A 12,368-nucleotide genomic window follows, 5' to 3' on the forward strand; every position below is an offset into this window, starting at 1 on the left:
TAAAAGTTTACTGAGCATTTTTTTTTATGTTATACAGCATTCAGGCAATTGGGAGGGCAACAAAATTTGTCAGGTAAAGGCCAATAATAGTAAATAAAACATGATTTATGAAGGCTGGTAACTTGTTGAATAACCTCTCCTATTCTCCTCTGTGTCTGTTCATCACAGGATTATGTAAACCTGGGCCCTCTGGAAGTGAAGCTCATGACTGTGGAGAGCAAGAAAAAGCCCATCCATTTCCAAGAAAAGGAAATTCCAGTCAAATTCTATGAAGATGTCAGGAGCCCAGAAAGCCACATCACATATAAAATGATGAAGTCTTTTCTCTAAGACGGAAAGCTGCAAAGTAAAAACAACTTCCTATGCATTTTCTTTGGGAACTGAGGTATATCAGTTGCCCATTTTATTTACGCTTTGGTCCATTTTTAAAGCAACTGTTATTTCTAAAGATCCTAATTACATTTAAAGTCCTAGTTCTGAGTATTCAGCTGCTCATTTACCTGTGTGGCATGAGAGACGAGAATGAAAGTACCCTATATATTTCCATATTCAAGTATTTGGGAGCATGACAGTGGGTCAAAATGGTCTCTGAGGTTGCTTATCACTTAAAAATTTATAGACTAATATAGGATTCCAATGTGAAAGAGTTCACTTAGAAATTTTCTGAGAAAAATTTAGAGGTTTGCGTTGTATTGACTACACGTCCTTCCCCTGAGTGTGCTGAATGATGGACAGCCAGTCCACAATTCAAGTCTACTCTTCTTTAAATTAATTCTATTTTTAATTCTATTAATTCTATTTTTTTTTACAAGAAACACCTTTTAAATATAAGGCCAAAAATAGACTGAAAGAAAATTTACCACACAAACATTAACCAAAAGGAAGGTGGTGTGACTAAACTATTAGAAAAAGTAGAGTTTGAGGTATGAAGGGTTAAGAAAAGTAAAGAGAAAATGAAGCAAAATATGTCATAATACTAAGCACATTAATTCATCTGGATAAAAATTCTAAGTAATAATATAATCTCAAAATACATAAACAAAATTAACCAAACTAAAAAGCAATAGGGTAAACCTTATGTATATTTTACCACAATATAAAATGAAAAAAGACATAAACAAATTCACAGACTTGAAGATCTTACCATGTCTCTCTCAATGACTGATAGACCCATCCTTGGAAAAAAAAAAAAAGAAAGAAAAAAGTTATTAAGGATATAAAAAGTTGAACAACTGTAGAATACACATACTTTTCAAGTGTACATAAAATACTTACAAAAATAGACTGTAGCTGGGCCATAAAGTAAGTGGCAACAAATATTCAAAAGGTTGAAAATCATGGAACACGTGATTCTCTGACCACAGTAAAAAATAACTAAAAACAATACCAACCAACCAACCAAACAAACAAAAAAGCCCTTTCAAGTACACAAGATACTTTTGAAAAACCAATGGGTAAAAAAAGAATCATAAGGAAAACGTACTTTGAATTATAACGAAAAATAGGGTGTTAAAACCTGTGGGATCCAGCTAATGTAACTTTAAGGGAAATTTATAACTTTAAGTTCATGCATTAAAAAGAAAGGTTGAAAATTCAATCATCTAAGCTTTTATCTCAAGAATCTAGAAAAACAGCAAAAATAAACCTAAAGAAATTAGAAGAAAGGAAATGAGTAGAAATTAATAGAAAGTTGACATGTAGGAGTTCTCATTGTGGCGCAGTGGTTAACGAATCCGACTAGGAACCATGAGGTTGCAGGTTCAATCCTTGGCCTTGCTTAGTGGGTTAAGGATCCGGCGTTGCTGTGAGCTGTGGTGTAGGTCGCAGATGCGGCTCGGGATACCGCTTGCTGTGACTCTGGCATAGGCCTGTGGCTACAGCTCCAATTAGACCCCTAGCCTGGGAACCTCCATATGCCACAGGTGCGGCCCTAGAAAGGAAAAAAAAAAAAAAAAAAATTGACATGTAAAAAAGAAAAATCAATAAAACCAAAAGCTGTTTCTTTGAAGAGTTAATTAAAACTGATTAACTCCTAGTAAGACTAATTAAAAAAGAGAGAAAACAAAAAAGAGACATCACTATAGATTTTACAGATACTATTAAAAAGATAATAAGAAGAAATAAAGGGGAAAAAACCTTCCCCCCAAATTTGACAATTTAGATAAAATATTTCTTGGAAAACCATTTCTGAAAAAATAAGAATAAAAATTCTGAATAATCTTAGACCTCTTAAAAAATCAAATCTATATTAAAAAAATTTAAAGCTAGCTGGTTAGCTTCACTGGTGAATTTTTCCAAACATTCAAAAAAGATATAATACCAAACATACACAAACTCAAAGAAGAAAAAAGAAACATGTCCAAATCATTTCTATGAAGTCAGTGTAATTCTAATATCAAAACCTGTAAATACCATTATAGGAAAAGAAAATTAAATGTCAGTATCTCTCATGAATAGAGATGCAAAAATCATTCACAAAATATTAGCTTATTGGGAGTTCCCATCGTGGCACAGTGGTTAATGAATCCGACTAGGAACCATGGGGTTGCAGGTTCAATCCCTGGCCTTGCTCAGTGGGTTAAGGATCCGGCATTGCCATGAGCTGTGGTGTAGGTCGCAGATGCGGCTCAGATCCCTCGTTGCTGTGGTTCTGATGTAGGCCGGTGGCTATGGCTCTTATTCGACCCCTAGCCTGGGAACCTCCATATGCCCCGGGAGCGGCCCAAGAAATGGCAAAAAGACCAAAAGAAAAAAAAAAGAAAAGAAAAATTAGCTTATTAAACTTAGCAACATATAGTAATATGTACTATTTCATAAATAAAGAATGTAAGGTTGGTTTAGTATTAAAAAATCAGAGTGGAAACATGAATATGATCAGTGGATTATATCAATACTGGTTGTGACACTACTATAATCTTGAAAAAAGTGCTAATTTTGTGGGAAACTGAGTAAAGAGTACATGCAATCTGTCTGAATTATTTTGTACAACTGCATGTGAATCTACAATTATCTCGAAATAATCAAGGGTATAATGAACAGAACATAGACAGTACTCATATGATTATCTTATAGATGTAGCATTTGATAAAATTCAAACTGTGATAAAAATCCATAAATGAATGATAAAGCTCTTAGCAAACAAGGAGTATCTTTAAAAAAAAAAAAAATCTATAGCTAGGAGTTCCCATGGCCTAGCAGAAATTAATTTGACTAGCATTCATGAGGATGCAGGTTTGACCCCTCACTCAGAGGGTTAAGGACCCAGCATTGCCGTGAGCTGTGGTGTAGGTCGCAGACATGGCTTGGATCCTGGGTTGCTGTGGCTGTGGTGTAGGCCAGCAGCCATAGCTTCAACTCGACCTCTATCTAGCCTGGGAACCTCCATACACTGTGGGTGTACTAAAGAAAAAATCTATAGCTAACATTATACTTAACAGTGAAATAGTAAACATTTCCACATTGAGGTCAGAAACAAGACACTTATATACATCATCACACTCCACAACATTGACAAGTAGTGTGATCTTTGCAGAAATCAAGTGATTGAAAATGTGTAGTGTTCTAATCAGTCCAGTAAAGGCAAGAAAAATTAAGAGCATAGAGAGTAGAAAGAAAGCATAGAGAGTAGAAAGAAAGAAGCAAACCATCTTACTTATAGATGCCAAGGTTTTGTTTGTAGATAATCCAAAGTAATTTACAAACTACTAGAATTTACAAGTGAATTTAGCAAGGTCACAGAGTAAATATCTGATGTATTTCTTTATACTAACAACAAACAATTGGGAAAAATAACATTTATAATAGCATCGAAAACATCAAATATCATGGAATGCATGTAATGACATATAAGCAAAATTTGTATGCAGAAGACTAAAACATTGTTGAAAGAAATTAAAGAAGACTTAAATAAAATAGAGGGATACACCATTATCATGAATTAGAAGATTCCAAATAATTAAGATATCAGTTCTTTCCAACTTGATCTATAGACTCAGTGCAATCCAAATCAAAATTCCAGCATTTTGTAAAAATTAGCAAGTTATTTCTAACATTATTATGAACATCTATAACCTAGGCAAAAGACCTATGACAATCTTGAAGAAAAACAACAAAATTGGAGAACTTAGCACTATCAAACTTAATATAGCAAGACTTAATACAACATTTCTGTAACTAAGTGCACTATTGGCCCAGGGATGAAGATGTTCCAATGGAACAGAATAAAGAGTCCAGAAACAAACCTACACTTTTTTTTTTTTTTTTTTTTTTTTTTGCTTTTTAGGGCCACACTCGCGGCACACAGAAGTTCCCAGGGTAGGGGTTAAATCGGAGCTTCAGCTTCCAGCCTACACCACAACCAAGCAACACCAGATCTGAGCCAAGTGTGTGACCTACACTATAGCTCACGGCAACACCAGATCCTTTACCCCCTGAGCAAGGCCAGGGATCAAATTGGCAACCTCATGGTTCCCAGTCAGATTCATTTCTGCTGCGCCACAACAGGAACTCCAAGCCTACACATTTTCTCTTTGTTTTTTTGTTGTTTTGTTTTGAGCTGTGTATACATGTTATTTTATTAATGATTTTTATTTTTTCCATTAACTACACATTTTCAATCACTTGATTTCTGCAAAGATGCCACTATTGGGGGGGAGGGGCAGGCAGGAGTTCATGGTCTTTTTGATAATAAATGATGCTGAACTGGTGAGTATGCAGATTCAATTCCTGGCCTCGCTCAGTGGGTCGCCACAAGCTGTGGTGTAGGTCGCAGACATGGCTCAGATCCCTGTTGCTGTGGCTGTGGTGTAGGCCGGTGGCTATAGCTCTGATTGGATCCCTAACCTGGGAACTTCCATATGCCGTGGGTGCAGCCCTAAAAAGACCAAAAAAAAAAAAAAAAAAAAAAAATGATGAGACAACTGTATGTCTGTATGGAAAAAAACAAACCTTGACTCCTACCCTCTATACCACATACAAAAATCAACTTAAAGTGATCAGAGACAAATATGAAAGATAAAACAATAAATATTTTAGTAGTAATTATAAGAATATCTTCATGTACCTCTGTGCACATCCAATAGATTCTCTAAGCCTATGCTTGAAATTTTAAACTACATCTGCTATGTGGATAAATGTAGATTTGATAGTGTTCCTCCTGGCCCCACTGAGCCTACTGTTCCCTATATCATTCGACTTCCTGGAAAAAATGTCATAAAAATAACCACAGAAAGATTGATAAACAGCATCTTTAACAACTTAACATGTCTTTTCATTAAAAGACACCATTAACAGAGACAAAAGGCAAGACACATACTGGGAGACTGTATCTCCTACACATATAGCTAACAAAAAAATATATCCAAAGTATATAAAGAACTTGTACAAATCAGAAGAAAGACTTATATAGGCACATCACAGAAGAGTATACCCAAATGACTAATAAGCATAAAAAGGAGATCAACATTATTGATCAAGGGAGTTCCCTGGTGGCCTAGCAGGTTAAGGATTCAGCACTGTCACTACTATGGCTTGAGTGACTGTATATATATATAGATAGATAGATAGATAGATAGATAGATAGATAGATAGATAGATAGATAGATAGGGAGAGAGGGCTCCAATTCAATTCCTAGCCTGGGAACCTCCATATGCCATGGGGGTGGCCCTAAAAAAAAATTCCCCTGAATAACCATATTCCAGTCCATTCTACAACGTGACAATGTGAATGGCAGCAAGAGTGTTTTTCCTGACAGGAAGGCAGAATAGTTTGTTAGGACAATCTTTCAAAGGACAACAGCAACAGAAAGGCTCTTGGCAAAGTTAATAACAATATAGAGTGAACTTGCCAATTTTCTTTTTAAGAAAGAAAGGTAAACTGTTGATAAGATTTATCTATACTTTTCTTGGATAGAGAAGAACAACTTACTGACTTTCCACTGGGACAAAGTAAAGAGTCTCCGGAACCAACAAATACAGCCAATGTGACAGCTCACTGGTTTCGGTAGGTCAGCAGAAAGTGACATTGTTTTTCTCTCACACTTGGAAAGTTCAGACCATGAGGTTATTAAAACAAGCCAGGCATAACATGGTAGGATTTCAACATTAATTTGTTAGTTGTGGCAGTTTCTCCTTCACAATGTGAATTTGAATCAGAAGAAAATATCAAATGACTAAAAGTCCTATTTGCTGCCAAGATGTCCAAAAAGGCATTCCCCAAGAAGGGGAAGAATGTTTCTTTCCTCTGTTACCATCATTCTGTGTTTATAATCTGCAGATACCAGTATCTCTAAAACAAGTCTTCAGGAATTTCCTTAACAACCCAGCTTCTTAACAGCCTAGCTGCTAACTTTGTTCGATGACTACATTACAAAGCAAATCTCAATATAATCACTGTACTGCTATGAACTTTCTATCAGTGTCACTTAATCAACAAAGCAGTTATCAAACAAGTCTTTGCAGCGAGGCACTATATGTAGGGCATTAGGGAAGCAAAATAAAGCTAGCCCTTTCCTCAAGATGCTCACATTTCAGTAAAAGTGCCTGATGAGTCAAGGAGCCTCTCTTGGCTTGGTGTAACCTGCTTTCACTCTTAAACTAACAGAAGAGAAGGAAGAAAGGAAAGCAGGAGATGGCAGAACAGGATATCCTAGGTGATGTTGTGGTTTCATTTAGCTCAAAATATACTATTTTTAGCACCTTTAACAATAGGTTTGGGAAAGAAACTTAAGAGGAGTTTAGGAGGATTTTACATAGGTTTCAGCTCTCAGAATAACCAAGCATGTGAATTTTATATGTTGTTATGCAAGCCTGGGGAAGTAGGGATGGGGTGTTGGCAGCTATATCATCAGGCTGGGAAGTTGCTTATTGTGGCCCAGGAAGGAGATATATTGGAAGAAATGAAGAAAGGTAAAGAGATAGGATAGAGTATGGGAAACACACTCTGTGCAGTGAGGCTGCCTGCCTGCCTGCCTGCCTTGAATCTTGGGCAGTTACTTCACCTCTTTCAAGCCTGGTTTCCTCATCTGTATTACACGGACCTAATTCTCATATTACAGGATTGATTCAAGGATTAAAGAGAGTGTGTGCAACCTGTACATGGTAGAAATGCAATACATGGCAGGGGAAGTGATAACTGATATTTAACAGTAATCTCTGAGAGAGAGGCCTAAGGTGTCTGCTTGCCTTTGCAGTACATTCACTCGAAGGTGCATAGAGTGACTGTGTCTGATCCCTCACAGGCTGTGAGGCCCTGACAGCTCTGATGACAGCTGGGCCTGGCGTGCTTTTACCATTCTGCCTTGGCCTTGCTCCTGAACCAAACTTGGGTCCACTCACCTGTGTGCAGTAAAGCCAATGTACTGACATGAGGTTGTGAAGAGAAGTGCAGCCTTCATTGCAAGTCCAAGCAAGAAGAATGGGCAGCCAATGCTCAAAAGACCCGGATTTCCTGATGATTTTCAGGGAAAGGTTTTCAAAGAGAAGATGAGGGAGAAGGTAGAGGGGTGTGTGATCATCTTGTGGACATTTTCTGACTGGTTGATGGTGAGGTCATTGGGAGCGAACGTCATCAACCTTCTGGTTCCAACCCGTCTGGGATCTAGGTACTTGTGGTCAACTTGCAGTGAACATCAGTATCTGCAAAAATGCTCAAGGATGTGGCTCAGAATATTATCTATAGATATTATCTATAGAAGAGGAAAACTAAAAGTCCTTGACTTTAATGGCTAAAATATTATTTTGTCTTGCTTGACTGTTCTCCTTTGTTTCTGCATTTTCTCCCTTCTCTGATTACATTTCCTCTTTGGGATTCTGAGAGGGCCTAGGAGGTTAAAATTTTTCTACAAACAAGACACAGGCAGGGGACATAGGAAAGTCCCACAGAATCCTGCTAGGTTATAATTTTTCCTTTTCTTTCATACTCCTCCATCTTGAGGGGGAATAAGTGTGGTACAAGAAAGGGAATAAAGTTTTGGACAGAGAGTTTAATTATAAACTCAGCAGAAGAACTAGATTTTATGGTTTTAGGGTGGCTGGGGAAGGGACTCAGCTACCACCTGGTATGAGGGATCCAAGAAGCCATACCCTGGATCTTCTGATCTACATCGGGCTGTAGGGACAAGCAGTAAACCCAGTTTCAAAATTCTTATGAGTGCGGGGGAGAGAGGGCACTCCGCACTGTAGGTCAGTGGTAACATTTTCGTTTCCTTTCTAATCCCAGAGTCAGACACTAGAGCCATTCAGAGAACAGGAGACCAGAGTATTTCTGTGGCAATAAAGGGCTGTTTGTTAAAGACTTGCTTGATCCTTGCTTGTTTTACTAGATCTCAACACAACAGTTCTCTGTATTTTTCTTGGAATAAAACTGGCCTTTGCATGAGACGCAAGGAACTGTGCCCTCAAGCAGTGGAGGCTTTCTAAATATTAGTGACTTTAACTTGGTTAAGTATTTCCATTTCCGATTCCTGTGGCTTTGTGAGGCTCAAGTTCCAGAAAGACTGCTTTTTTTGATCAGGACTTTTTTAGGTTGGTTATGTTTTAGTTCATTCTGTTCTTATAACCTAAGTGCTAAAAAAGTCAAGATACTTTTTAAAAAAGATTCTTCACATAGAAATGTTTTTGGGTTTCCAGGCAGCAAATGAATTTGAAAGACTGCAGATTCAGATATCTTCCCAGATTCTTACTAAAAGGTTTGGTCAGCATTTCCTTCCTCAAGTCCTGTGCTCGACTCACTGACCTCTCGTCTTCTTGGGTTAGGGCCATCTTTTTGTATAGTCTCAGCTATAAAAATATGCTAGGCTTTGCAACATTTTCCTCCTAAGAGGAATGAAAATTAGCTCTGCTGGATTCCCCTCTGTATGACTAATAGAGGCCAGCGAGGCGCTTTTACCTTAAGGCCTTCAGACACCAAATCAAAGGGATGGTGGGCTTTGGCCTCATTTGAGGTTCTAGGATAAGTGTGCAATTAACTTCAGATCTTTGATGTTCTTTGACTATTACATTTCAGTTTTGCATGGGTCATTTTCTCCCAGCCACTTAAAAAAGTGTCTTCTGTGACTTTTGTGCTATTTATGTAAAACAGTTATAGTTGGGCCTAAAATCTGGTGAAAGGGTACACATTTTCAACATGGCTTGTAATATTTACTGAGTACTGGCAGTTTGGATTTTCATTTTTTTTTTTTTTTAACTTTTGACTTTTTTTTACATTTAATTCTTTTGAAATATTTCAATTCTAAAACTAAAAACTCTAATTCTTTTTGGAGCTATCTCCAATCTCAACTTACTATATGTGACACAGTAGGGTCTTGAAGTCATTGAGCAGAAAAGTTTCAAGAAATTAGCAATTCTTAATTTAAAAAAAAGTATCACTATGACAGCAGCTGCTAGTTTTCCTTCAAATCTATCTTCCTCTGCTTCTATAACACATTCGTTTAGCTCTTCAAGTTGAGAATAAAGTCATCTCAATTAAAGTCTTTGTTTCCCAGCTTCCCTTCCAGCCACGTGACAAAGTTCTGACCAATGGAAAGTGAGTAAAAGTTTTGCATAGTTTCTGGATCAGGTCTTTCCTTCCTTTCTCCCCCTTCCTGCATCCTGCTGCTTGGAATGTGGTTCTGCTGTTCAGTCACAGTGGATTGTGTGATGAGAAGAACACCTTAACAACCAGGGAGACAACCAGGAAGACATCCGACACCTAAAAGTGGACACCTACCAACCCTGCAAAGCTGCCATGCCCACTCAGAATTTTACATGAGAAAAATAGATTTCTGCCTTGTTTGAATCATAGTTAGTGTGAACTTTCTGTTATATACACCCGAATCTAATTCTAAAACAGAGACTGACATGAAATTTGTCTCACTGAAGGTAAAGCTTTGCATAGTAAAATTCAGTCTTCAAGACACTAGATAAGGACCCACAGTAGCTATTCTCTGTTAACCTTTTTTAAAAGGGCTCAAACTATTTTAGAAAGTATTCTGCTTTATCTGAGGGCATCTAAAATTGGGTATGTGAGCCTTGCTGTTTTCAAAAGTGTTCACACCAAACTGTAGTATTGCTGAAGTTGCCTGCATCAAGGACTCCTGCTTGTGTGAGGTCATGTAGAGTCAGGGGCCTGGGGTTCTTCTTTAGAAGCAGCTTATGGGACCTCCACCAGCACTGGGATGACATCGGCTATGTAAACAGAACAGAATGGACAAGTCCAAAAACTGATATTTTCAAAGGTTCTTCAGTAATACTAATAACAGCAAGTACTTAAATGCACTTATTAAATGCACTTTACTTCTATTAACATAGTGGATCCTTATAATCTTATGAGGTAGAGCCTATAATCAGCCTCATTTTACGGATGAAGAAATAAGCAGAGGGAAATTAAGTAACTTTCCCAGAGTCCCCTAGCTAGTAAGGGACAGAGTCAGGATTTGAACACAGGTATTTTGCCTCTAGAATCTAGGCTCTTAACCACAAGCTACTCTGCATCCCAATAAGAATAGTAATTACAGATTGAAGCTTTATTATGTGCTAGGCTGTTTTAAAATGCTTCCATTTATTAACTTATTAAATCCAACAGCCCTAAGAGGTAGGCACTATTATGCCATTTTGCAGATGAAGAAACTAAGGCACAGGGAGAATATGCAACTTAACCAAATTAGGGCTTAAAACCATAGCTTGGCTATGGAATCCACAGTTACCACTCTGCTGCACTGCCTCATCAAGCAGCAGGTGCTTCTCTCAATGATGGAGATGCTTTCCAAAGGGAAAGAGAATGTTCTTCAAAAGACAACACTTTTCTGCAAAATGCCTCAATATATGCCTGTCACCCAGCCTCCTATTTGCCTTTCTTCTACTTCTTAACCCAGCTCATCTCCACTCTTGACCACTTGGCTTTCCCCTCCTTCCACAGATTTCGCAGCCTATCTAATTTTTAAACTTTCTTAACTCCTTCTAATCTACATAATTAATGCTATTAGTACATTCTCTTTTTTTTTCAGCTTTACTGAGATGTCATGTACAATTTTATGACATTTAAAATGTACAATGTGACAGTTTGATACATACATTGTGAAGATATTCCTACTATCAAGTGAATGGACATATCCATAACCTCACATATTTAACTTTTGGTTGGGGTAGGGTGAGAACATTTCTCTTTTAATAATTTATATAATACAGTGTTATCAAGTATAGTAACCATGTTATGCATTAGATCCTCAGATCTTATTCTCCTTATAACTAAAATTTTGTACCATTTCACCAACCCCTCCCTATCTACCCTCTCCCTAATTTTCTACTATTTCTATTACCTTGACTTTTGTCTTTTTAGATTCCACATATAAGTAATACAATGCAATATTTGTTTTTCTTTTTCTGGCTATTTTACTTAGCATAATACCTTCCACTTTAATCTATGTTGTCACGAATGACAGGATTTCCTTTTAAAGACTGAATAATATTTTCTGTGAGTCTATTTATCACAATTTTTAAACCAATGGACACTTAGGTTGTTCCCATACCTTGGCTACAGTGAATAATGCTGCAGTGAGCATGAGTACAGATGTCTCTTTGAGATAATGACTTTATTTCCTTTGGATATACACTCAGAAGTAGGATTTCTGGATCATGCTTTTTTTTTTTTTTTAATTTCCGAGGAACCCCCATAATGTTTTCCATAGTGGCTGTTCTAGTTTACATTCTAACCAATGATGCGCAAGTGTTTTCATCTCTCCACATCCTCACCAGCATTTGTCATCTCTTGTCTTGTTGATGATAGCCATCATAGTTTTCAGTTCCATTTTCCCTGATGATTAGTGATGTTGAGCACATTTTATGTACCTCTTGGCCATTTGTATATTTTCTTTGGAAAATTAATTATTCAGGTCTTCTGCCTATTTATACAAATTGGGTTTTGTGTGTGTCTCTTTTTTTTTTTTTCCCCTTTTGGTCATTTTTAGGGCTGCACTTACAGCACTTGGAGGTTCCCAGTCTAGGGGTCAAATTAGAGCTGTAGCCACCCAGCCTATGCCACAGCCAAAGCAACTTCAGATTCGAGCTGTGTCTGCAACCTACACCACCCCTCATGGCAACGCCGGATCCTTAACCCACTGAGCAAGGCCAGGGATTGAACCTGCCCCCTCATGGATACTGGTTGGGTTCGTTAACCACTGAGCCACGAGAGGAATTCCTGGGTTGATTTTTTGATGTTGAGTATATAAATTCTTTATGAATTTTGGATATTAATGCCTTATTATACATATCATTTGTAAATATTTTCTCTTACTCATTAAGCTGCCTTTTTATTTTGTTGATAGTCTCCTTTGCTATAAAAAAGCTTTTTATTTATTCATTTATTTTTAGGGCCACACTCATGGCATATGTAA

The 12,368-nt window shown here is 37.4% G+C and overlaps 1 protein-coding gene and 1 long non-coding RNA gene across 4 annotated transcripts in view; one reads left to right on the plus strand and one right to left on the minus strand.

Moving 5' to 3' along the window:
- CCDC83 (coiled-coil domain containing 83) overlaps positions 1-1,821 on the plus strand; it is a 48,272-nt gene extending 46,451 nt beyond the window's left edge. The window contains exon 11 of the mRNA XM_021062606.1: positions 169-1,821. Within this exon, the coding sequence (XP_020918265.1) occupies positions 169-330 (162 nt within the window). The 3' untranslated portion in view covers positions 331-1,821. The remainder of the gene's footprint in view (positions 1-168) is intronic.
- LOC110255410 overlaps positions 1-11,901 on the minus strand; it is a 29,805-nt gene extending 17,904 nt beyond the window's left edge. For 2 of the 3 annotated variants that reach the window (XR_002335565.1, XR_002335567.1), the window contains exons 1-2: positions 5,927-11,901; positions 1,145-1,175 (exon numbers count right to left, since the gene is read on the minus strand). This is a non-coding gene — a long non-coding RNA (uncharacterized LOC110255410). The remainder of the gene's footprint in view (positions 1-1,144; positions 1,176-5,926) is intronic. The other variant, XR_002335566.1, reaches the window with a different exon arrangement.

The sequence above is a fragment of the Sus scrofa genome, chromosome 9, assembly GCF_000003025.6.
Source record: "Sus scrofa isolate TJ Tabasco breed Duroc chromosome 9, Sscrofa11.1, whole genome shotgun sequence".
Taxonomy (NCBI): Eukaryota; Metazoa; Chordata; class Mammalia; order Artiodactyla; family Suidae; genus Sus; species Sus scrofa.